Source organism: Scomber scombrus, chromosome 11 (genome assembly GCF_963691925.1).
Source record: "Scomber scombrus chromosome 11, fScoSco1.1, whole genome shotgun sequence".
NCBI lineage: Eukaryota > Metazoa > Chordata > Actinopteri > Scombriformes > Scombridae > Scomber > Scomber scombrus.
In genome coordinates this window covers 26434685-26459461 of record NC_084980.1, presented here as the reverse complement: position 1 = coordinate 26459461, position 24777 = coordinate 26434685, and the positions used below count along the sequence as shown (strand labels likewise).

Genomic DNA, 24777 nt, shown 5'->3' with positions numbered 1-24777 from the left:
TGATGGACTCAGACTTAAGGAGGGTGACTGGTCTATACCCATAAATATGGTGAGGCCTCCCTGGTTTGCACAACCAATGTCTACTACTTAGCCTGGATTGATGGTACTGCTCTGATTTGAGATTCAGGATGTCTACTGTGAATACTTTATCTTGATTTATACCATTGAAAAGTAAATAGCAATGATGTTATTGTGGGCAGATGTGTGCTAGCATTATGAAAATGATGTAGATCAGTGCAGGTGAATCACTGTTAAATGAGTCCTAACATGTCCTTGTAAACAAATGTTATGCTATTGTGATACTTTTGTCACATGAAATAACTCATGAAATATTCTGACTTTTGTTCTCACAGCAACCCCCGTACACGAGGTTAGATTAATGACACCACCACAGCGGAGGTGTCCAAATGCAACTGAGCTAATTATCTGCTGACAAGCCCTCAGGCTGCTAGCATTGCTGCACATCACCCTGAAGTGATATGGAGGTAAAGTTTAGACAGTTACAATTAATCAAAGGTTGAACAGTAAACAAGTATACACTGTTGTTTTGAGTTCATACTACTCTCTATGTATATTTTATACATGGTTTACACACATATGAATAAAAATGCAATTTGATTTGGTATGTTACTATACTTACTCCGGTACCATGCTCTCCCGCTGGTCCTGGGTTGCCAGCCTCGCCGTTTTCTCCCTTTCGTATGACAATGAAAATGAAGGTTAATATGTGAAAATGTAGATTACACTACTGATAGTAAACAGGCCCTAACTCTGGTTCCAGTTTGCAATGTGAAAGAAAAGGAATGTTGAAATCATGTGGATGTGTTTGGATCCGGTTCTTACCTTCTCACCGACGCCTCCCATTGCACCAATACCACCTGGAGGACCTTGAGCTCCCTGTAGGCAAATCACAGAGTCCTCAGTTAGGGGAATATCCAATAAAAAAAGAGTGATATCGACCATATTGAGCAATACTGAAGCCAAAGTCAAACAGAAAGAAATCAATCAATCACACTTACGCTGGCTCCACTAGAACCCTGAGGACCTCTGGGGCCAGGAGGACCAGGTGGACCCTGTCAACACACATGGAAGTTATGTTCAGTATAATGCAGAGTCACAGGCTTTATTAACATGTTGCAGGGGGCATATTCAATTAATCATGCATTTAAAACTATCATGTTGATTTCACCTACATACGACAGTATAGCACAGAATACAAGCTATTTTTGATCATATGGGAAACAGGTGTACAATACATGTGCAAGCTGTAAGCCAATGTCAAACAGGTAAGAACTAGTCCCCTACAATATCTGGATGTAATACTAGTTTTTTTCTGACTTCTGAACTTATATCTAAGTGCTATACTGAGAACACTTTTGTTGTAGTCTAACTGTTGTGAAGATTTTAGAAATTATTGTTGAATAACAGAAAAAAGTTTTCACCAGCTGAAATGTTTGTATCAATACATTTTCCAAAGAATACATCTGCCAAGTGACTGGTGGAGTTGCCAAACTCATCCACTGACTAAAAACTTGAGAACAATCAGCACAATTTCCCACCTCACTGGGTTGTACGTGAAAACAATACGAATCACTGTGACAGAGAGAAGTCACAGAGAGAGGTACACTCACCATTGCTCCGACATCTCCGTTCTCTCCCTTCTCACCAGGAGGGCCGGGCAAACCCTGAGAAGAAGGCAAATATACTTTAGAAACAAAGAGAAAGGTCATGTGAAGCACCACCTGAGACAAAACTGCACATTAGAAAATCCACTGACAGAAGCATGAATACATTTTCGCTACTCATTAACAGGTACTTTCAAATGATGTGTATTTGAATAGTGAGCTTTAGGATGTGATGTGATGGAGAACGCATTAACCGGAACCCCTGAGTGTAAACACACAATTAGTCAAAAAGGAAGCCTATTGTAATTAAAGGGTATGGGAGGCTTGGGTATAATCAGCCTGTGTAAATTACAGGATGGAAGCTCCATCCATCTACGTCCATGGGAAAGTGGAAACAAAGGGGGACAGCGCAGGCAATGCGTATTATCCAGTTTTGGGATTCAATCATGCTTGACTAAAACAGTTTGAATACAACTTGGGAAAGGTCTATCTGCAATGAAAATGAAGGAGCTCTCACTCGCTATTGTTGCTTATTGTCTATCTGCATAATTGCAGTTATTATTTGTTGTGTTAGTTAAACTTGGATGATGGAGCATGAATAATCAATAAGTGGGTGGAAAGCAGCAGTAATGATAAGTTACCGTAAAGCCAGAATGACACGGATATCGATCACTGAAATCACATATGTGTAATTTCAGCCCATTTTGTTGATTTACTATACCTTTGAGAAGGCGGAGAAGGCTAATTTATAACAGATTCTGTTTGGGACTTCAGTCATAGTAATGAAACATGTGGGTAGAAAGAATGTAAAAATAAATAAATGTTTAGATGTGACGGCATCTTGATGAATGATGGGTGTGTTAGGCTTGTTTGTAAAATTGAATGGATTAAAAGGCTGTAAAAAAAAAAAAAAAAAAAAAGGTGTGTAATGAGTAGCATTAACATATAGTACATAAACTACCCCTTGGCACACATATCAGAGAAAATCAATAAATGTTTACTTATGATTAGATTTTCCCCTCAACTTTTCTACACTAGCCTTGAACAATGAAAACACTCTGGTATAATCAAATCTGATATTTACTCTCCTGCATGTCCACATCTTAACCTCTTAATCGGAGGAATTCATCCACTCAGCGAGGACTCCAATATTCTGCAGCAAACACAGCCCCCAAAATGATGGAAAGCTTTCAAACCGAAGCCATTCATTCCCCTATAGTCAAAAATCATTAATGCTACAGATAATTGCATTGAAGAGCTGAGCTCGCAGTGACTGCTGCCATCTATTGAAGGGCAGCTTAGCCAAACATAATTAAAAGAGTGGAGATGGAGTGCATTATGCCCAATTAAAAGCCAATTGCACTTAATAACAACGTTATCTGGCCCTATTGACCAGCGGGGCTTCGCTCTAATTTCATCCTTAGTGAGTCCTTGGATAATTGACTTTGAGATATTCTAAAGTGTGCTGTTTCTTTATTCATTGCCACCAAAGCAAGTTTCTTCCAACTTCAGCTCATTGGTTTAAATGATCCAATGCTTTGCCCTTTTGCCCCTCTTTCATTCTGTTGCAGTTTTCAGTCAAATATAGTTGAATAGAGCAAAGTAGAGATGGACAGTAGTAAAGCGTAGACTTAATCTTAGTGTTACATCCTTAAGGGACGATTTTCTTTAAACCGTACATCTGCTAAAAACACACAAACATTCAATTATTATCTTGTAACTTCTGCTGAGCACCAACATCTGTGGCCACAACTATGAGATAATAGCATTATACTAAATACTGACTCAGTAATGTCAGTTTAACAGATACATTTACCTAAACGTTGCTAACACTGGCAAATATTTGCTACCATAATATAAGTTGCATTATAAACCAAATTAGTGTACTGGAACATTTTATTCATTATCATTTCAACTTTTTCATTTGTATGATGGAGAATGTGTTATTTCTTCCTTCAAAAGATACACAGTCACACTTAAATAAGAAAAAATGCTTTCTATTCTGTGGGCATGATTCCAAGGAGAAGATTTTTGCATGAATTGGTTAACTAATAACACATTTAAAATAAGACAAATAGCTGCAGACTAATGTTTGTTAAGGTGGAAAATTAAACTGCTGATCATTTATCAATAAAATGATTCACAAAGCAAATTTGCCCATACATGTGTCCGAGCAGCCTTCAACAAATCCCTGACTGCCTAGCTGATTCAGAGGATCCAATTTGCTCTAAATGCATATGGGTACTGTAATATGTGTGCTATGTAATATGTGTATTATAAAACGCAAAAGACAAATGCATGCAGTATGTACTATATATGAATTAATGTACATAAACAAATACAGTATACCAAAGCAGCTGGTCTCTTATTAGGGCCTGGGAGCACTGCAGGGGAGCGGTTTACTGCATGATAATGATGTAGTCTGAGTGGAAAACCAACGGCAGTCTCCCCCACCATTAACACCACGGCAAAATGCCAAATGCAAAAAAAAATGTTAGCAATGGTGATGGATTTTTAGCAATGTCTATGCTAAGGGAAGTCCTTGAGGGGGGAAAAAAAGCATTATTTGCCCAAGAGTAATACAAAGTGTTATTAGGAGCCGGGGCTGCATTAATAAATTATGCTCTGTTTTGATGTAATGTAAATGATGTAAGGAGAGATGAAATGCTGTCGGTTAAAGGGGTGTGGAGGAACTCATTCTGCTCTGGCTGGCTTTGACAGAGGGAAAGAAGTGATGTGCATACCTACTATGCTGCTTTCAACACGATCATATTGTTGTTATGAGTTCAGAGAATGATAGAAAAGAGAATCAGCATGTGCATCTAAAGGAGTCTGTGCAAAGTGTGTTTGTGCAGATTTGGTGTAAACTTACCTGCAGTCCGATGGGTCCTGGTAGACCAGGGAATCCTCTGGGTCCTTCATCTCCTTTCTGGCCAAACATACCCTGCTGTCCTCTCGGTCCAGACTCACCATCGCTGCCCTGTGGGAGGTCAAAGTTCATTAAATCCAAACATCTTTATTTTGATCCCCATTAGCCGGAGCTTCAGCCAACGCTAGACCACAAACATTCATATCTACGTGGATTTTCTCTTATGGGATTGCTTCACCCTCTTAATCCTTTTCAAGGTTATGGAGTATATCCAGGCTCATATGGTAGAGAGTGGGTCGATGCCCATATTCAAACACAGATTAGGATAGACGGTTACCTTAAAGCTTTTTTCTGAAGGTCATTTTATGGCAATTCGTCTTTCCATCAATTCACTACACCCACATATTTGTGCTCAGGGTCATGACGGGGGCTGGAGCTTTTCCCAGCATGCATCCTGGATAGGTCAACAGTGTGTTTCAAGGCTAACTCATAAGCAGACGTTTGCACTCAAAGGCCATTAAGAGTTTTGGCACATTTCACTGTGTATTGATAACAGAGTTTAGAGTCAATCTGAAAGTCTTTTGAATGGGAAAGCACTTTGAGCAGTCAGGGGAAGATTCACGGAAGACATTTAAACTAAAAAGTGAAAGGAACAAGTGAGAGATTATATCAATTTTATCATAAAGCAACAGTGTTAGCGACTGAGCCACATATTGCTGGGCTACCTGGGAAAACAGCTGCTTGTCTTCCAAGGCATCTCATCTTGAAACACAGGCTACAGTACAGTATAGCCACAGGGTTATGGTAAACAGTGTATGTGAAAGATGCTGACTTCATCTGTGAAGTCAGATGTGCACAAGGCAACAGAGGATAGAAAGGGGAGACTACAGGGAACGAGTGAAGTGCTGACAAACTGGGAGTTTTCAGTTCAAACGCATGTCAGCACTTGAAAGTGCTCGTGGAGCTTTAGCTAAGCCCTGGGACATGAAGGCAGCCTCAGGCACTGGTACTAAATGCAAAACAGTTAAGAGGGAAATGTTAGGTGATTACAGGTACCGTGAGTACAGATTTGGACCGAAGAGTCTTTGACAAGGTGGGCTAAAGTTTAGAAGGACTTCACTTGTCTTCACTTCACAAAAGTCACAAATCTGAATGGCCAACATGCTGCTTCGGGAGATCAGCATCAGTGATGTAACTGGATTTAAAGTGCTTGAACTTAAGTAGCTTCTGCATAATTTGTCATTCAAAGTTAATGCTTAGAATGTAAAGTATAATGCCCACAAATGGCCGATAAGATATATCATAAAAATGTTCACATGTTCTGAAATACTTAAATAAATCTATAAGAGAGAAGCAATTGCAAAAATGTTTGTATTCAACTCATTCTTCAAGTTCTTAATAGAAAAAAAAGCTTTCACAGGGGAATTAGAGGGGATGTTTTCAGACACGTTTTTGGAAAATATGCTTATTTCCTGTGTTGTCAAGAGAGAGTTGATATCACTAATATGCCTGTAGTCTATGGTAAATATGAAGCTACAGCCAGCAGCAACTTAGCTTAGTTTAGCACAACGACTGGACATAAAAAAAACCTACCTAACAATACCTGTATAAAAAGTGTAGTGTCACATATTGTGGTTGTGGAGATAAGTTATGTGACAGTGTATTTCTTGGCTAGGTGTAGAGTCACTGCTGGTTGTCTAGCAACCTTGCAGTAATAAGACTCCAAGTACTTGGATTGTTTTTTTTTACCTTTGGACTGAGCCAGGCTTGCTGTTTCTCCTGTGTCCAGTGTTTGTGTTAAACTAAACTGACCTGCTGCTGGCTATATATTTACTGTACAGGCATGAGAGTGATACTGATCTTCTAATCCAAACACTTGGCAAAAAAGCGAATATGTGTGTAAAGTAATCCTTTAATAATTATAAGCCAATGTAAAGCACTAAAATGTGCTACAAAGAACTGTGAGTCTTGAGACTTCATAATTTTTGTATGGGCCTATCCTATCATTCTTCTAATACAGTCTTTTTATTAGATATTACCTAATACAAAAAAACTGTTGTTGTTTATTGCATCTTGATGAAGTTCAATAGTGCTTTGCTATAGAGTTTTTCATTCCAACAGTTTAACCTTAGTTGCATCTTGAAGACAATACCACTGGTAACTGAGCTGTTGTAAACATCGTTAAGGCTTAAGTTGAAAAGGAAATTGGATCATTCATTTCCCCTACAAACACCTGCATTTTTTTCCCTACTTTTAGAGGTGGAGTAGATATAGTGAAAAAACTGATAGCAGCATTAAGATGTGCAATTACAAAGAGAGAGCAGACAATGTTGAAACTACACAGCATGAGTCAGAACTCTGTTATGAAGGTATGAATACACATGAGCAGACTGACTCACCAGGACAAACAACTGTTAAATAATTTGTTATTCAGCTTGGGTGCACTACCTGCTCGCGGCAATCCGTCTCACCAGTGCTATTTTAGCCCCCACAGAGCCCTGCAGATGCTGAATTTTTGCTAGAATGGTTGTTAAGGCCTGATAATTTACAGCAATGAGCTGTTAGTTGCCCTCAGGCCATCAGCTATTGTAGAAACAGGACTTTTCCTGTTGTGTTAATGAGATGGATGAGTAGAGGCTGGTCTGCAGAATACAAGACGGCACTTTCAGTTAAGTCTGGTGCTATTTGAGGTAAGACATGGAAATGATTGGTGGGTGGGCATACCATTGTAGGGTGTGAGACAGTAAAAAGTTTAATTCTATATGTGAATGGTAATGCAATACTACTTCTTAATTGTAATAGCAATATACATCATGGCAACTTTCTACTAAAGAAAAAGGGTGTTAACAACTGTGATGACATAACTCTTTGTGATGTCCCCTTAATACTAATACGTTGCCTCAAGTAAAAGTCATGATTAAAATAAAATTTGTGTTACATTACGATGATAAAAGGATGGGGATTTTAAAATTAATGGGGACTGCAGCCAAAGGTATTTGGACTGCAGAGGCGGCACTAAAAAGCAATACTCCTTGCATAATTTGTCCCTGACCTGGCTGGGAAAAGTACTTAATTTTTGTCCATCTGTAGAATAAAATGTTATTTATTAAATCAAAGTACCTTGTTGTAACAGGGGGTCTCCGACTGTGCACCATTAAGAGCCAAGTCGACCAATCGAGCTCATTTAACTGATTATCACTCAATTTGCCAGAAATGGTGAAGAGAAAATAAATCAGTGAAGACCTGGGTCAGGTACACATTTCTCTTAATTGAACTTGGTAGAGATACAGATCAGATAACATGGGTGCAGACCACAACCAGACATGATTGACACTTCATGATATGAATACAGTTTTAGAGAAGACTAGTTGAAAAGCTCTTCCCACACACACTTTCTTTCCTGTTATCATTTCTGTTTTGAAGCATCGCCTCCACTGTCTTAATGAGGCCTTGAATTGGTGTAAATATTTCAAACTTGTGTGTGTGTTTTTTTATTTTTTTATTTCATATTACTGATCTGCGACAATCTAATTAGGTAACCAGGGGCCAGCTAACAATTAGGATAACACACAAGATTTGAGACCATCTGAAAAGTTGAAAAACACATTTTTAAAACGTACTATCCACCAAATTAAAGTCGCTTTTTTGAGAATGTAAAATTACAGTTGGAGTAAATATCAATATGCAAGTTGTCATTTATGGGGCTTTTTTTTCCTTTCATGTATGACAACCATGAATAAAAGTGAACTGAGAGAATATGATAATATTTCAAGGATGGGCCAGAGGAAATGATACTCACAGCTGGACCAGGAGCTCCAACAACACCCTGAAGACCGCTTGGGCCTGGTGGACCCTGAAAGTACAGGGAACAAAGAGATATGCAGTGTGAGACAAGATATTCCTGCAGTTCCCATTTACACAAGGGATCAATGAAATTTAATGAAAACAATAGCACGCTGAGGCATCCTCACACAGACTGTCAAACTGAACATTTGTATATTTCATTCATTTTTTTCACATCTACCAAATTATGTCTTTGATAAAAACCAAAGTCTATTGAAATTCAAATGTTTTAGATAAATACAGAGAACAAGTATTACTGAAAACTCATTTAACACACAAAACAACACTTGAGTTAATATTATACATTCAGCGGACTGTTAAGGGCAAGATAACCTTAGATGAGTCATTGCCGCCAAGTAAACCTGTGTTCTTTGATTTATTCAGTTCATTTAAGAATTCAGCTCCTCAGTTGACCCAAGACTAGTATTCTTTGCTCAATTAGTTAAGATCATTATATTAAAAAAAAAATTACATTTAAAGAAAACAAATACTTACAAATTCACCCTTGTCTCCTTTGTTCCCCTTCTGTCCAGGTCCGCCAACCTCTCCCTGTGGTACAACAAAAGCAAAAAACAGCAGAGCTCACATCTCTCCATCTTAAAATGTTTAGTCAAAGTCCAATATCTTAAAGTGTCACATTCGCCACAATTGAGCAGTAAATATTTCTAAGAGAGATTCTAATTTGATTGGTCCACAAAGACCTTGGGCGAGTGTTTGCAATTAATTGATTGGTTCCCTGTTTACCCCCATTGGCACTATGATTGATAAAATGGTCTGAAAGGAGACGTGACTGGGATCAGAGAGGTGCTTTCTAATTTTTTAATGCATTCAGTGTGTACCTATTTTGTTTACTGAGTGCAACAATCTATTGCATCACTGATAATATTGAGCTTGAGGCCAAAACTAAAAAGAAATTGTTTGTGTTACATGCTGTGTTTTCTATATATATGTGTACTGTTTATTATAACATCAATGTTTATATGACATTGGCATACATGTTTATTGTGGCAACAGTACAACAGCCCAGAATAGCTGCGGTCTGTCATAAGCAATTACCAGGATGGTGCAGAGTTACTTTGATGGTATCAGTTTTGTATTCCAGAGAACTTTGAGGCCTGAATCTGATCTCATTGGGGAAAAAACACTAAAGATGTTTCCATCAGTTTTTACCTAAGTGCAGTACTATGCTTTTCTTGAGTTTGAACATGATTTAATTCTCTGAAGAAGATATTTAGATAGATATATCCACCTTGTCACCGTCCTCTCCAGGGGGACCCTGAGGACCAGCTGGACCAGGAAGACCAACAGGACCTTGAATGCCATCACGGCCCGCGGGACCCATGGGACCTTTCTCTCCCTAATCACAACAAGGATCACAGTCATTAAAAAAATGTTGCTTCACTGACAATCAAATTGTTGTTTTCCTCGAACGTAACAATACTCACAGGGCCACCCTTCTCTCCAGCGGGGCCAGGTGGTCCTTGGGGGCCATTGCGGCCTGTCAGACCAATGGGACCACCAGGGCCGGCAGCACCTCTTTCTCCAGGAGAACCCTGTCACCAGTGAACAAAGACCCATTAGTCATTGCAACATTATGAGGAAGCTAACAAGAAAAAGCCAATTTCCTGCAGAAAAAGTCATGACAGACAAAGAAAATGTGCTTGGATTAACTTAATAAAAATCTCTTTTTTTTTAATGAGTTCATCAAAAAGACCGCTCTAATCAAGACATTCTCAAGAAATACCTGTTTGAGAGACTATGGCCACTTTAATGTGAAGTATCTTTAATACAGTTGAATGGATAAGCCTCATTGTTCTCATTTTTTAACCAATTTCCACAGAAAAAGACATTCATCCTCATTTCATATGCCCAGACAACCATAAATATTTCCCTCTATACAAAGACATTATTTACTGAACCATAATGTCTTTCGCAGTGAGAATGTTAGAAATCGAGAATATGATTTTATATTGTTTTTTATTTTTTAAATATGTATTTAACTGCTTTAAAGGGCTATAAGAAGAGGAGTGCACTCAGTAGAGCACAGATCTCTTTATATTTTAGTTTCCTTATATGTATTTTTGAATAGTATAGTCTCAGTTTTCTTTAAGATGTATGAAATAGTGCAATGTTATGTAACCAACCATCGTGGGTTCACCTGTATAAACTTAATAAGGAACCAATAATTAGAAAAATAAGTCTTAATTTCTCAATATAAACATGGCTATTTATTCAGAAGCTTTTGTTGTAACACACCACATGAAAGGAAACTCCTCCCTAGCTCCCTCTCAATCTGCATATGACCAAACTTTTCTATGATTGTCAGTTTTTGAGCCATGACAAAGGCCAAAATGTGTCCTGCAACAGACTTGCTTTTAGCTTAGCCGATTGCCGGAGTCGTAAATGTGCACAAAAAATATAAGGCTATGGGTCCAGTAAACTGCAAGTCTAACTGTGAACAGACACACACACAAGGATCCACAAATACACGGACACATATGACCAAACCCATGATCTCCTTCTAGGCTTACATCTAGCAGAGATAATCATAATTAAATAGAATCATAAACTGCTAACAATCATAAGTATTTTGACCCTGCTGTCGGCTTCAATGATGAGATGACCTGTGCTGATGAACAAGCTCTTATCTAGCAATAGTTAAAGCAGGACCCAGCTGCTTTCATGCACTTTCCTCTGCCAAGGACATATGCGAGGTCTTGCCATTCTTTCTCACATCGATGTGTCTTGTTACTCTGTTCTTTACTGTGCCCAGGTGGATGCTCATCCCTGTGTAGGTGGCCCAAATCACTTAAACTGTGATTACATCTTTGATCAGCAGGGTCATTAGAGCATCCTCCTCTCCTAACCAGGGAAGGTCTCTGGCTTCTTTCAAATAAAGCACATGCATTTGTAAAAGCCAAAGATTCACCCTCATGCACACACAACACACACACACACACACACACACACACACACACACACACACACACACACACACACACACACACACACACACACACACACACACACACACACACAGATTCAGCTGCTGATGTGAGCTGCCACCTGGCACTCATATGCCTGGCCCATTTCATGACAGACATTGCCTGTGACACACACAGCTCCAAACTGTCATCCCCAGCCTGCCAACTTGCCCGCCAGGACCCTATCACACACATACACACACACACACACACACACACACACACACACACACACACACACACACACACACACACACACGTTTCTTTGACTCATAACACATTCTTTCTCTCTGTTTCCCTCCCTCTCTTTTCATCCATGCTTTTCTCCCACATACAATTCTCTGGCTAGAAATCAAAACTTCAACACAAAAAAAAAACATGCAGACACACATCCAAAGTTTGTGACTCAACTTGTCGCATTCATCCTTTCTGGTTTTTTGTTTTTTTTCTCTGTGCTCTTCTTTTTGGTTTGCCTCTTTCAAAACACACACATGAAACAGCAACACACACATGCAGCACTCACAGACTTTGCCACCGCACAACAGCAGCTCAATCTCTGGCAGAAAATCAATAGAGGAAAATATCAGATCTCTTGTGTGCGTGGGCATTGCTCACCAGCCTTTTTTTTTAAAGGAGTTTTTCAAACACTACCAAAACAGTCTATCACATGTTTTCAGCCAATGACTCACTTTCAAGCCAATTTAAGAAAACTATCTCATTTCGCTGTGGAAATGGTTTCACTCATTCAGAGAATGCCCTCTCTCTTCTTGCTTTCATCATCTTTTCATCCGTGCTCTGCATATCCGCTGTCATCTAATCTGGTGATGCTCTGTCGCTGGTGAGCAGGGGCAATTATCGGGAGCCCGCGTTTAACGCTTGAACAAAATGTCAGACAGTTCAAAGCTGCCTGTCAGTCAGCTTTCTGTACAGATTCACCGCTGGAGCTCCTGGGGCTTTTCATTGGATATATCGCTAACTGAGGGGCTCAGAGACAAAGGGAAGAAAAAATTGCTCCACTTATTTATGGATTATCCTGCCACTCCTGCTCCCTTTCAGGGCCCCAAACCATCTCACAGTAAGTCGATTTGACACAGTACAGTATTTGAATGCGGCTATAATATTGAAGAGGATGCCCTTTGGTGTGGTTAAGGTGAATAAGTGATGCAGGAGATGCGACATAAGTACCTATAATCACACCCATAATCTGAGAAAAACATCCAAAATGTATTACAGGTGATATCAATTATCGAAAAAGTTTCCTTTCATGTGGTGGTCATGCTTCAAGAGTGAAAACAAGTTACAAACTTCTTCCTTCTCTCTGCAACAACAGTTGCTACAGTTCTCACTAAATGTGAGTGGAAAACATCTGAGACTCATTGTGTTACTGGGGTGAAAGTAGTTGCTGTTCAATTAGGCAATTAAGCAATGATTAAACCATACTTCAAACAATGTTTTTCAGCTCTCTTGTTAATTTCATACCTAAGAATATCCCTCGGCTGTTCTAAAAACAATATAAATCAAACCACATATTGCTTTTTCAAACATTCATAAGTCCCTTATATTAAACATCATTATAAAATTGAAATATTCATCTTCTGCTGAGCAATATAACAGTAAAACAACACCACAAACAATACATCTCAGTGTAAGAGGGGATTTTCATTTAGAGAAAAATAGAGATCATAAATCTGCATATTGGCTTCTTCACACATGGAAACATAAATCCAAACAAAACAAAAAGAAAAAAAAAGAAGTAGCCAACAAATCTTAATTAATAAATGGGGTTGCATAGGTTATCAAGAGATTATTCTTCACGTCATATTTTATATCCATTCATAATAAATCACTACTGAATGAAATCTTGAGTTATACTTCTCTACCATCCTCTTCACTGCAGTTTGCATTGTGTGTGCTGCTGAATGACTAGAGAGTGGAGCTGCACACAGCATGTGAAACTCCATTCTCAAAAAGCACAAGTCACTTTTCACTGCAATCTCTACGGCAGGAGAGATGGTGTAACCATAGTAACGGGCTACTTACGATGGGGCCAGGGGGACCCTGAGGCCCTTCTCCTCCCTTTAAGCCAGCTGGACCCTGAAAACAGAAAAGAGAGGGTTAGATCTTGTTCACTGCGGGCCACTGCTCAATGCCATTCAAAGAGAAGTAATCACAGCTGTCAAATGGGTCTTTAAATGTTACTGTGTGCGTGTGTATGTGTGTACATGTGATGTCACAGAATCATGTTTAGGTCTTTAAGCCATCAGACTATCCCAGATGCATTGGTAGGTGCATGGGTAGGATTTGTCTAAAATCACCAAGCTCAGAAAATAAATGATAGTGATGGATGGTGCACAGAAATACTCATTCATGAAGGAGCAATATACCAAAACATTTACTTTGGCTGCAGTTCAGCTCCACCAGAGAAATATTGGCTATTGCTTAATAAATTATGATTAACCTCTTATGTAAGCATATTTATATTATTAATGCAAAAGGAGCCATTAAATGGTCTTCAAATGAAATGAAAAAGTAAAGGAATGACAAGGTCACAAGTTTGGGTATAGTTCATCTATCTTTGGACACCTGTCATCTTTTCGAGATCTTGGCTCTTGAATGGCAATGTCTGTGCTGAATCATAGCACCAGGAGAGGCTGAGATTGCATATGGAAAACACAGTTCACCAGAGGCAGTAAAGACTTTCATTATAATAACTAATTTACAGGCTCTGACAGAGCCAGGGGGTTGCAGAAGCTGCCAAGCAGGCTCTCCACCTCTCCAGCCTCCACATTTTTACCATGGCGCATATACAAGGCTGGAAGGATCATTCTTGCCGGACACACAAAAAGATATTTATTGGCTCGTATATCGTTACTGTGCCTTTACTCAAGACTGACAAAATGGGAAAAGAATGTGTGTGTGTGTGTGTGCAGGTATGGTTTTCTCTATGAGAGCATACATATCCAGAAAACACCCTCCAAAAAACATGTTGTGTGCATCTGTGTGCCTGCGCTCTCTCAGCAAACAGAATGACATTAACTTTTATGTTCTTGCTTATACAAAGGGTTTACACGTACACGTATGTTTGTGTCAGTGTCTGTGTGTGACTGGAAAGGATTACTTTAGGACAAGAGTGGGAGGCTGTTTGTTTGTGTATCATGTATGTATGTATGTGTGTGTGTGTGTGTGTGTGTGTGTGTGTGTGTGCTGCTGTTATGAAGTAAAAGCCATCCATCTACACACATGAGACGAACATAACGGTGGCAATAAGTCTAAGCTGTGCTGTCGTGCGCTCTCTTAATGGTCAGCCTTGAAATGAGCTTCAACCACAGTCCTATGAGCTGATCCTCAGTCAGACTCTAACCTTGGACTTATTCTCACCCACGCCCACGTCTTCTGAGAATTAATTTGGGTTACTCAGCAGACCTTGGTGTGATGTAATGTAGTCCCAAAGTTTTGGGTTTTAATCAGAATCACAGGACTTTGACTCATTCTCTGATTGAAAACAACAAAAACTCCTAAAAAAGAAAAAGCATCTGCAATTACTGCAGCTCTAAATGCAGAATTCAAGGATAAGAAGTTCCTAACTGTCAAGAAATCCCACGAAAAGACCAAAACCAACAATGCTTTAATCCATCTCTCTATGCAGCTTTAAGTAAAGCACCTGAATACTTCTTCCACCACTGGTATCCATATCCATATTAATGAAGGGACATGTCATGTCACCCAGTGCTACAGTGGAGCTCACTGATGTGCTTTTGACTGATGTGGAAGTCTATGGCACAAAGAACAAGCTTATGAGCCTTTCGATACATATACAATAATTGTTGTTTTTGGCCTTTTAATGGGATTAATAGGTTATTACTTGACATATACAGAAATCTGTGTATAATGTTTCAGAAACATAAAGAATATAGATGCTTTCCTGCAAAATCTGACGTCTATACTGTTTTTATCAGATGTAAGCACTTGAACATCTAAATATTGTTTAACTAAATATGTCCAAATGTTCACATAAAGGTGCCATCCGTGCATACCGGACACAACCTTGCTGAAATAAATGATGATGAAGTACATTAATATTGCGTCTGGCTCAGTGCTTTCTATGACGCCAGTTCTACACCTTTTAGTCGGGTCCACTGCCAAGGCTGACATTTGGTTTAACAGCAGGTAGTTAGCCTGGTAATTGGGGTTTGGAGCTAAATTCAACAGGGTGTGTGCACAGGATGTGGGATGACACACTTTTATGAGCACATGTGAGTGTTAGTGCGTGGGTGGTCTGTGTGTTAGTTACCATGGCCCCTGGAAGACCTCTTGCCCCATTGAAGCCCCTCAGACCTTGAGGCCCTGGCTTTCCACTATGACCGTGGGGACCTGGATCACCCTGCAGAAAGAGACAAAAAATAACATCCACTTATGTGACATCTGATATATCATCAGGTAATAATTAAACGTAGAATTGCTTTAGGTGAAAAACAATGAACAAAGCTGAATCTGTGAAAAACAACAGAGGAAAGAGACGAAAAACAATTACAGTGATTGATCTGTTTGATAAAAGCCTAAATTACACCCTATTATGTGGGTGCAGCAATTGATTAAGAAGTGGTGAAAAACTTTTAACAAACAACCATCAAAGGAATAATAAAGACTGGAAAATACCAGATATTAAACAAAGGCACCATGTCTAGTTTTTAATTGGCGTACCGGTGTACTGTATCACTATAGTTTTCCTAAGAACTATCTCACAATCATCAAGAGCACAAAAACCAAGACCTCCTGATGTGTTCAATATTTAATCTTTTGAACCCATTAATTTTTAACAATAAGAGTGCTGTTTTGTTACAGCAGAAGTAAACTTCATTAAATCTTAAAAAGCTCCTAAGTAGAAAAAAAAACAACTCACATTTAAATTACATGACATAACATAACACACTGTTTTACAGCATTAAGATGTTATTATGTCACATAAACTTCCATTATAATTGTAATTGCATCCTACTACTAAAACAAAGAGGCTATAGGAACTTATTCAACATAATGCAGCTTGTTACTCATGACCTGTACACTTTCATTTTGTAGCATACAAAGGTGAAGGTACTATGAAAAATGCCTGCTTACCTTTCCACCTTCTTTTCCAGCAGATCCAGGTAAACCTTGCTCACCAGGTGGACCAGGAGAGCCTGGATGTCCTCGCTCACCACTAGGTCCTGTCTCTCCAGTCGGACCCTGCCAGGGACAACAAAGACACATTAGGGTGAATGTACCATAAACAAATCAATTGACTCAAATGAGACCTACTATTGTAACAGTGGTGTTACTTTAGGATAATAAGACTATAAGATTCCTCACTTTTTGAGACAGTGCTGGTTAACAAAAACTTTTTTTATCTTTTTTATCGACTTCTCCTGTTTTTCAGTACTGAATGGGAGCCTTAATGAGATGGAATAATTTATTTTCAGCCCACACTTCATTACTTTCTAAAGACAGGAGATCTCACTGAAGTCATCAGAATTCATCAAAAAACGAAAAAAAGTGCATCTTCGTTACGATCTGTGCATATATGGGTATATAGTTTTCAGGATTCATCTGTGCAAACTTCAATTTAAGTCTCTCATGACTTTAGTCTCCGGCCTCCAACAATAGACACAGGATGTGTGAACAATTGGAGAGATAGAAGCGAATCTACCTGTGGTCCAACCACTCCTCCGGGTCCTGGAGGTCCTGTCTTTCCTTGGAAGCCCTGAGGGAGAAAACACAGATATTGCTGACTGTACACAAGGAGGGTTACATATTACATATTACTGTACATTACTCTCTACTTTTGCTGTGTGTAAGGGGTCTAGAAAATCAGTACGAGCTATGTTGCACCATAAGTTGTCATACATGACCATTACCATTAGTGATGATGTTCTAACTCATCTCTGCTGTATTGCAAAGTCCATATTACATTTTCTGTTGCTTTCCCTTCCATCATAAGCATCCAACTTGTATGTTATTTCAGTTCAGTTGATTTTATTTTTTTGTATAACCTATCTGAAAGGTTGAAAGACTGAGTGGGGAGTGAGTGGGCGATGAAGCATGATGTTCAGGGTCAAATGGCACGACACAACGTATTCATGAACGGAACTACCCACTCACCGTCTCTCCTCTCTGTCCTGGATGACCAGGCAGTCCATCTTTTCCTGGTGGGCCCTGAGGGTGAACAGGTAGATAGTTCGTAAAAATTCAAGACATCAGGCCATAACGGCATATTAATATTTAAAAAAAAAAAAAAGCTTATGTGAAAAGTGTCAACATGGGCTTGCAGTTACTTACATTGGGTCCTTTGGGTCCAGGGAAACCGACAGGTCCCTGTGGTCCTTGAGGTCCCTTTAATGAAAAGAAAATGAATGTAATGAATGAAGTGAGAGAGAAAAGTAAATGACAAACACAAGAAAACTTTAACAGGTAGGTAGAATTTAACTGGATTATAATGTAATCTTTTAATCCAGTTTGTGTAAAATGTAAAAATTAAACACAACTATAATTGGTTATTTGACGTAGCTACAGAATATACACAGTTTTATCTAATTCTGATAAATGCCTGTAATTCACGTTGAATTTTAGTGAAGGACAGGACATGCAACATACTCTAGAGTCAAACTGTTGCCACCAATTCCCAAGTGCAACAGCCACCGATCAAAACAGGATGTCATACTAACCCTCTCTCCTGGCGGGCCGGCGGGTCCATCATTGCCTGAGGTGCCCTGAGGAGAAAGAATTGTCAAAACTGTCAAAGTAGGAGGTGTGAGTAAAATATATGTAGAGCGCTGACATGAGGGTCTTATAAGCAAGGGTGCACATATATACTGCAACACTCAAGACTGATGTTTTATACGCTATATACGAGCATTTTACATTGCAGGTATATGTTCTATTAAAAATGTATTTTCTCATGTTCACTCTGTAAATGATCTTTACCATGTAGATGTACACAATGGTTACAAAATGGACTTGGCTCTCACCTTTGCACCTGGTTTTCCTGTTGGTCCTCTAGCGCCACGCCCACCACGTGGACCCTATATGCAAGATATGCAAAGCAATATAGTATTCGTGAGGGAAATTAATGCATTTTTTCACTTTTTAAGTGAGTAAATAAAAAGTAAGTATGTAAAAAACACAAGATAGAAATATAAAGGGCAGGTAATGTCTGGTGTCTTCCCTGCCCAATTATGCAATTCCCCATCCAGTGCATATCCCCATCAACAGACAAGAAAATAAGCCCATACACAAACACACAAAGGAGAGGTAGTTCATTTGAACACAATAAATCATTTATGTGTATGGCTCAGGCAGAGTAAGCAGACAGCTGAATTGCCTACCGTTGGGCCACGCTGCCCTCTAGGACCAGGCTTGCCAGCGATTCCCTAAAAAACAAAAACAAAATGGATTAATGGAAAAATCATTAGTACGTTCTTTTTTTCATAACTTTTCAGAAGCTTCAGCAAATCCATTATAACAAATACACTGAAACAATCACAAATACTGAAGGGCTTTGAGACAGGGATAAAATAGAACCATCTGAGCATCTTTGGACAAAAAAATAAATAATCAAATTGCTGCGGTAAGTGGTTACCCAGAGGCGCTTGACAGCTTGAATTACCTGTCAGTCCTAGCACACCGTGGCCAGGGGTGTCTGCCTCTTCGTGTCTGTCTGAGAGCGGAGACAAGCTTGTCTCCTCAATAACCCCCCTCCCTACCATTGCCTCTTTCACCTCTAACCCCATTAGCTGTAACTGTTTTTAACTGGACTCACTCTATGGTTATGTTCACACAGTTGAAAACATGTCAGTACTCCCTCAAGAGCTAATTCGTGAGTACACCACATCCAAAATAGGGTTGGGCAATATCAACAAAATCAAACATCATAATTTTTTTGCCCAAATTTCTTGATATTGATATTGCCACAATATTTGGGGGGATGACTATTGGTGCTTCCAGATAATATTTACACAATAACATAAAAAAAATACATCAGTAATGTGGGTATAAAGATAAAGCAGGTAATGGTAAATAATAGAGCAGCTAGAACAGAAACTCAGAAAATGACATCACTTTATTGTAATGCAGCCTTTTAAACCAGGACAACTAACCCTATCCCTAATCCAAAAGTATTTGGATAACTCCCCTTTTGTCTGGGGTTGTTTTTCATGGTTTGGGCTCGGCCCCTTCATTTCAGTTAAAGGAAAACTTATTGCTACAGCATACAATATTTTGGACAATGATTCCCTTCCAACATTGTGACAACAGTTCAACGTGATAGTGTGGTATAAAAACAGGTGGTTTTCTGAGTTTGGGTGTTTAAGAATTTGACTGGCCTGAACAGAGATCTGACCTCATCCCATCCAACACCTTTGGGATGAACTGGAATGTCAGAGCTTATTGCCTAATATAAAAAATGCCCAACCACAGTAATGCTCTTGTGGTCAAATTGGAACAATCCCTGCAGTCAGGCTCCAAAGCCTTTCCCGGTAGAGTGGAGGCTTTTACAGCAGCATATCAATACCCATGGTTTTGAAATGACAATGTACAACAATCAGATGTAGGTGTTATTTTTTCTAGTGTATTCTTTAGTGTAGGCCATACACAAGTTTGTTAGAAAAACAAGGATACACATCATCTTCTACAACTGAAGTCAATTATTTATGAGCCAACTTTAATGCTGACACAGTTGATTCCTGAAGCGTGTACTTTCACAGTACAGTACATGATATGATTCACATTCTCTGTAGGCTATTTTGCAAATGATGGACATGAATTTTAAACTGAAACTTAATAGCCTTTTTTTTTTTTTTTTTTTTGGTAGATTTCCAGTGACACTTAAACCAGCAACATCTTAGTTACATTGTGTGACTGCTACTATAGACTATAGGCCATCCTCTGACCATCCTGTATTTCAGAACTCTTACATTTCAACAGTCAGTCCCCTATATGGAAGCCCCTCAGTGACTCAGTGTAATGTCTTTAATAGGAGGTAAAATAATGAAGTTTGTAGCTCACCCTTGTCCCCTTCTCGCCATTCGCCCCAGGGAATCCATTGAAGCCATTGGAGCCCTGAAAGGTAAGTAGAGAAAAAAGTGTGAGATAGAGAGAGGCAGGGATGGGAAAGACATAAGAGTAAAACCATAGTTTCTGTCCACTAACAATTAGCAATTAACGGAGAAACTGTGAATTTCTTACATAGAAAATAATTCCACACTATCCAGCAGATTGTTATCATAGTGCAACAGTTTATAATTTTTTGGATCCACATAAATAAATAAGCATCAAAGGAGCCTAAAGGGAAAGTCTCCTCCTCCTCCTCACCACTTAAGAGACTTTCTGACAATGGACACACAGAGGTGCTGTTATATTGTTAGCACAGTTAAGAAGCGAAATAGGAAGATAAAAAAAAGGTAGTGGGAGCAAATAAAAACAAAGGAAGAGGAAACAGCAGATCCCCTTTGATAACCATCAGCAATTTAGTTATTGGGCTTTCTCAGGCTGTGCCCTCTGATAGTGGTGATGGTGCCAGTCAAACAAATACTAGAAGGGCAATCACTGTTGGATGAAAAAAGTACCAAGCAGCTTACCAATACAGCCTCACTTTATGCAGCATTAGGTAGGATAAATATCTATTTAAACCATTTAAGTCAAACATTTATTTGTCTCAGATGCACAGCAAGGTCATGTGCATGTCTGGGTGTTAAAAACACTATGTGATGCAATGCACATCTATAGTGCTCATTACTGTCCACATGCATATGTATATTGTGGATAATACTGTGCAGTATAAGCAAGGGCACCACAACAAGGCAGCGTGGGCAGAATTGCAAGAGGTAAACAGCCCAACATTGTGGAGACAGCAGGAAGGAAGATCTATGCTGCTTAATTTGTTTTTCACAGAGGTGCAGTTATGGTAAACTGAAAGGAGAGCTGGTACTGGACAAGCCTGACTTGCACCACAGAGATAAGACAGTCCACTGAAGCTTTTGCAAATGGCATCCAGAATTAACAAGTGTGGGAAAGCTGTTAACAGAGAGTGATGGGGTGCAGCAGCCAAAAAACACAGCCAGTGGAGACTCATATACAGGCTGATCGAGGGGGGATAACAGTAGCAAACAGGCCAGGACTTTGACCCTCAACCTACTTCTGAAAACTACTGTACAATGTGATAATGGGCTTTTTAAAATGATATTTCAAATACTTTAACACACAGTAAAAAGCAGTTGATTAGCGAATCCATTTCAGAAAAAAAGGTATATTAAGTTTGTGTCAAATATAAATACAGCATCGTTAACATTATATAGAATTTGATACATCAAATAATCCTCAATATATGTTACCGTGGGTGGCTTCATACTTTGTTTTAACTTAGAGGGGGTCTCATGTATTTTGAATGTCGGATATCTTCAGCTTTTTTAAGAGGAGAAAACTCTTCGAATACAGACAATTGAAAGGAAACTTTGGCTCTGTTTATACAGCGTGAAAGCCAGGATGTCTTTATTGTCTTTCCAAAAAACAGCTTTTTGAAGCATATAGAGTCTAAAAATGATTTGATCCTGGACTCCACTGGGAACATCTGTGGGCAGCCTTAAAATTATTTATGAGTATAAGCAAAAGAGCGTTCTTGTTCTTGCTAGTACTGCATACTTTTACTACACATTTATAACACTGATTCCACTTGTGAAAAGTTTTATTCAAAAGAGAAATCTCCAGTTAATTCACTGTGAAAGAGTTGCTTACAAATTACTGGGATAAACAGATTGGAATTGCGACTCTCATCTCATTTAATTTGTGTCTCTTTGACTTGTGTAATTTGGTGCAGGTCGCTTATTAATTTGTGGGCCACGCTCGACTCAGATCCTGCTGACATTACCACACAGAGCAGGAGAGTTGCCTATCGGGATGTTGTGAGAGTAGGTGTATCTGACCCATCATATCAGTGCCAAGCTGTCAGTGCTGACAGCAGCAGAGTGGAACCAGCTGCAGCAGCACATCTTGATAGTGGAGCTGTTGCACAGTGGTCAGCTCTACAGTGCGAGGAATGTGTGAATGTTAGATGCTGACTAGAAGCGGCTGAGTTTAAGGAGTAAGGACAGATGATGACTCCGGTAGGTGACCGTGCCACTTAGGTGTCCTATAAGAGTTGTGGTGTGAGTACAGTCAAAGTCTGCTTGGGTTTGTGTTTGTTGGTGCAAGTGTTAGTCAGCAAATCAGTAGACAGACAGACATGAATAGAAGGTCATGAAGTCAATGAGAAAATCATTACAAATATACAGTTAACACACTGTATGTACACACATGCAGATAATGTTATGCATAATGATAAAGCAGTGTAGTAAGCAAACAAATAGATTGTGGGAAAACTTCTCCTCTGCTGAATTACCCTTGACCTGAACAGCCACAGCTGGCCCTGATTTCTGACATCTGAGTGCATTGATCAGAAGAATACATTATTACATTCATCAAATACCTTGGGACCTTGTCTTCCAGGGTATCCAGGCAATCCAGGGACTCCAAGTTTTCCCTAAAAAAGGAGAAAAGAGAAACATAACAAAGATGTTGAATTCTCATTGTGTCACCAGAGACCTTGTTTGAGACTGCAGTAAAATTCACAGCACTGCAAAAAAAGCAATAAAGTTATAACCATAAAGTTTGGCTTCTGGTTTGGGATATATTGTAATACCCTGTTAATGAACATGACATCATCTTTTTTTGAATTCACTTTGATCCATTTCGGTTGTTTTACATGGTGTATGGTCATTAAGAAGTACACTCAATCTGATGTAACGGTCTACTGTGCTACAGATATATGTATATAGATACATTCATGGACATATTAAGACACCTTTCTGTGGCAGGTCAGGTCAAACATCATAACCTGATTTGAGTATGAATCTAATACTCTCTTGCAACTTTTAACTTCTTATAATACAACAATTCATTGTAAGCAACTCAGGATGAAGGTGTCAGCAAAATGTGAAATGTGTTATTGATACAGCAATAAATGTGTTGAAAATGGAATTGAATGACAAGCTGCACGTACAGCAAGTGAGATTACTTCAACTGTGTTTCAAATGATGATTTCCGTGTTATTAAAATGCATGAAATAACCAACTTTAGATCTGCTAGTAATATTCCTCAAGTCTCCCCTGTGACAAGATTTCTAATCTTTTGCAGCAAATCATATGTATAATCACTGATATTAAAACATTTCTTATTGGACCATTACTACATTTTTTACAATGTAAGCTAATTGTAACCACAAAAAATGTTGATCCAAGGTTATCTGTCTAACACAAAAACAAGATATCAAATTAAAATTCGACTGAAGCATTCATAATTTCTATTCAGAGAGGTCAGCTATATCTCCATCGTTTAATTTGAACTGCAAAGGTCTTGTTGTAACCTTTAATGCTAATTTGTGAGAGTATAAATATTATAGCAGCGCTGCAAACCAACATACTCAGAGATCAAAGCACTGTGCAGAAATGTTGGCAACATAAGCCAATTTAAAATTGGGCTGTTGTAGAGTTGAGAGGAGGTGGAGAAAATCTAAACTTCAAGATGATCAGGACAGCTACAAAACTACAGGCCTGTGTCTTTCCAGTTCATTTCATTAAAGACATCTGCAATTGGACATCTCTTAAAGAGAAGCCATGCTCCTGGTCTGGTTTTTAATCCAGCCAGAGCCCAGAATCAGGCATTGTATTCCTGCATCTATTTATACATGTGTATTTATGTGTGTTTAACCTTTAATCAATGTAAAGCACACTAAATCGTATCTGCATACAATTATTCTACTATATACACAATTAAACTTGAACTTGAGTAAGACAATAGAACACATTAATCAAAAGTAGAATCCACTTCTTACAATTCAGTTTTTGGTGATATTGATTATTTACCTTCTCTCCAGCTGATCCCATGGGACCGGCTTCTCCGTTGGGTCCAGACTTGCCCTTGGGGCCCTCAGGGCCGTCCTCTCCTCTGACTCCCAGTACTCCAAACTCACCCTAGATGCAAAGTAAACAGATGAAACCCTTGTTGTTTTATTTACTACCCTAACACTTTCTTCAGCTGCATATATCAGTATTCTCTTTCAAGATGATGACTCACCTTGTCGCCCTTTAGACCCATGTCACCTTTGAAGCCAGGGAATCCATCCTCTCCCTGAAGATGACAGAGATTTAAAAAAAAGTTTTTTATCCAGGATCACAGGGACAGAACTTCCAGTAAAAAAGTTCATATCAAAAAGCAAGCAGTAATATTGATTGATCAGTTATATAACAAAATCATAGTGAAAGTTTAGCATGGAAGTTTCACTGTTGGCTGAAGTTTAAAGGGTCCTCAGGAAATATTAATACTGCCACCTAGTGGCCACTTAAATGAAACTTTGCAGAAAGCAGTTTGGAAGTTAGGTTGCTGTCTGTCTTTC

The 24777-nt window shown here is 39.0% G+C and overlaps 1 protein-coding gene across 1 annotated transcript in view; it reads right to left on the bottom strand.

Moving 5' to 3' along the window:
• LOC133990210 (collagen alpha-1(XI) chain-like) overlaps nucleotides 1–24777 on the bottom strand; it is an 84565-nt gene that overhangs the window by 15015 nt on the left and 44773 nt on the right. The window contains exons 29-50 of the mRNA XM_062428429.1: nucleotides 24459–24512; nucleotides 24248–24355; nucleotides 22813–22866; nucleotides 20358–20411; nucleotides 18680–18724; nucleotides 18323–18376; nucleotides 18020–18064; nucleotides 17634–17687; nucleotides 17457–17510; nucleotides 17005–17058; nucleotides 16437–16544; nucleotides 15613–15702; nucleotides 13362–13415; nucleotides 9783–9890; nucleotides 9587–9694; nucleotides 8833–8886; nucleotides 8294–8347; nucleotides 4498–4605; nucleotides 1632–1685; nucleotides 1020–1073; nucleotides 844–897; nucleotides 641–694 (exon numbers count right to left, since the gene is read on the bottom strand). Of these exons, the coding sequence (XP_062284413.1) occupies nucleotides 641–694; nucleotides 844–897; nucleotides 1020–1073; nucleotides 1632–1685; nucleotides 4498–4605; nucleotides 8294–8347; nucleotides 8833–8886; nucleotides 9587–9694; nucleotides 9783–9890; nucleotides 13362–13415; nucleotides 15613–15702; nucleotides 16437–16544; nucleotides 17005–17058; nucleotides 17457–17510; nucleotides 17634–17687; nucleotides 18020–18064; nucleotides 18323–18376; nucleotides 18680–18724; nucleotides 20358–20411; nucleotides 22813–22866; nucleotides 24248–24355; nucleotides 24459–24512 (1476 nt within the window). The remainder of the gene's footprint in view (nucleotides 1–640; nucleotides 695–843; nucleotides 898–1019; nucleotides 1074–1631; nucleotides 1686–4497; nucleotides 4606–8293; nucleotides 8348–8832; nucleotides 8887–9586; nucleotides 9695–9782; nucleotides 9891–13361; nucleotides 13416–15612; nucleotides 15703–16436; nucleotides 16545–17004; nucleotides 17059–17456; nucleotides 17511–17633; nucleotides 17688–18019; nucleotides 18065–18322; nucleotides 18377–18679; nucleotides 18725–20357; nucleotides 20412–22812; nucleotides 22867–24247; nucleotides 24356–24458; nucleotides 24513–24777) is intronic.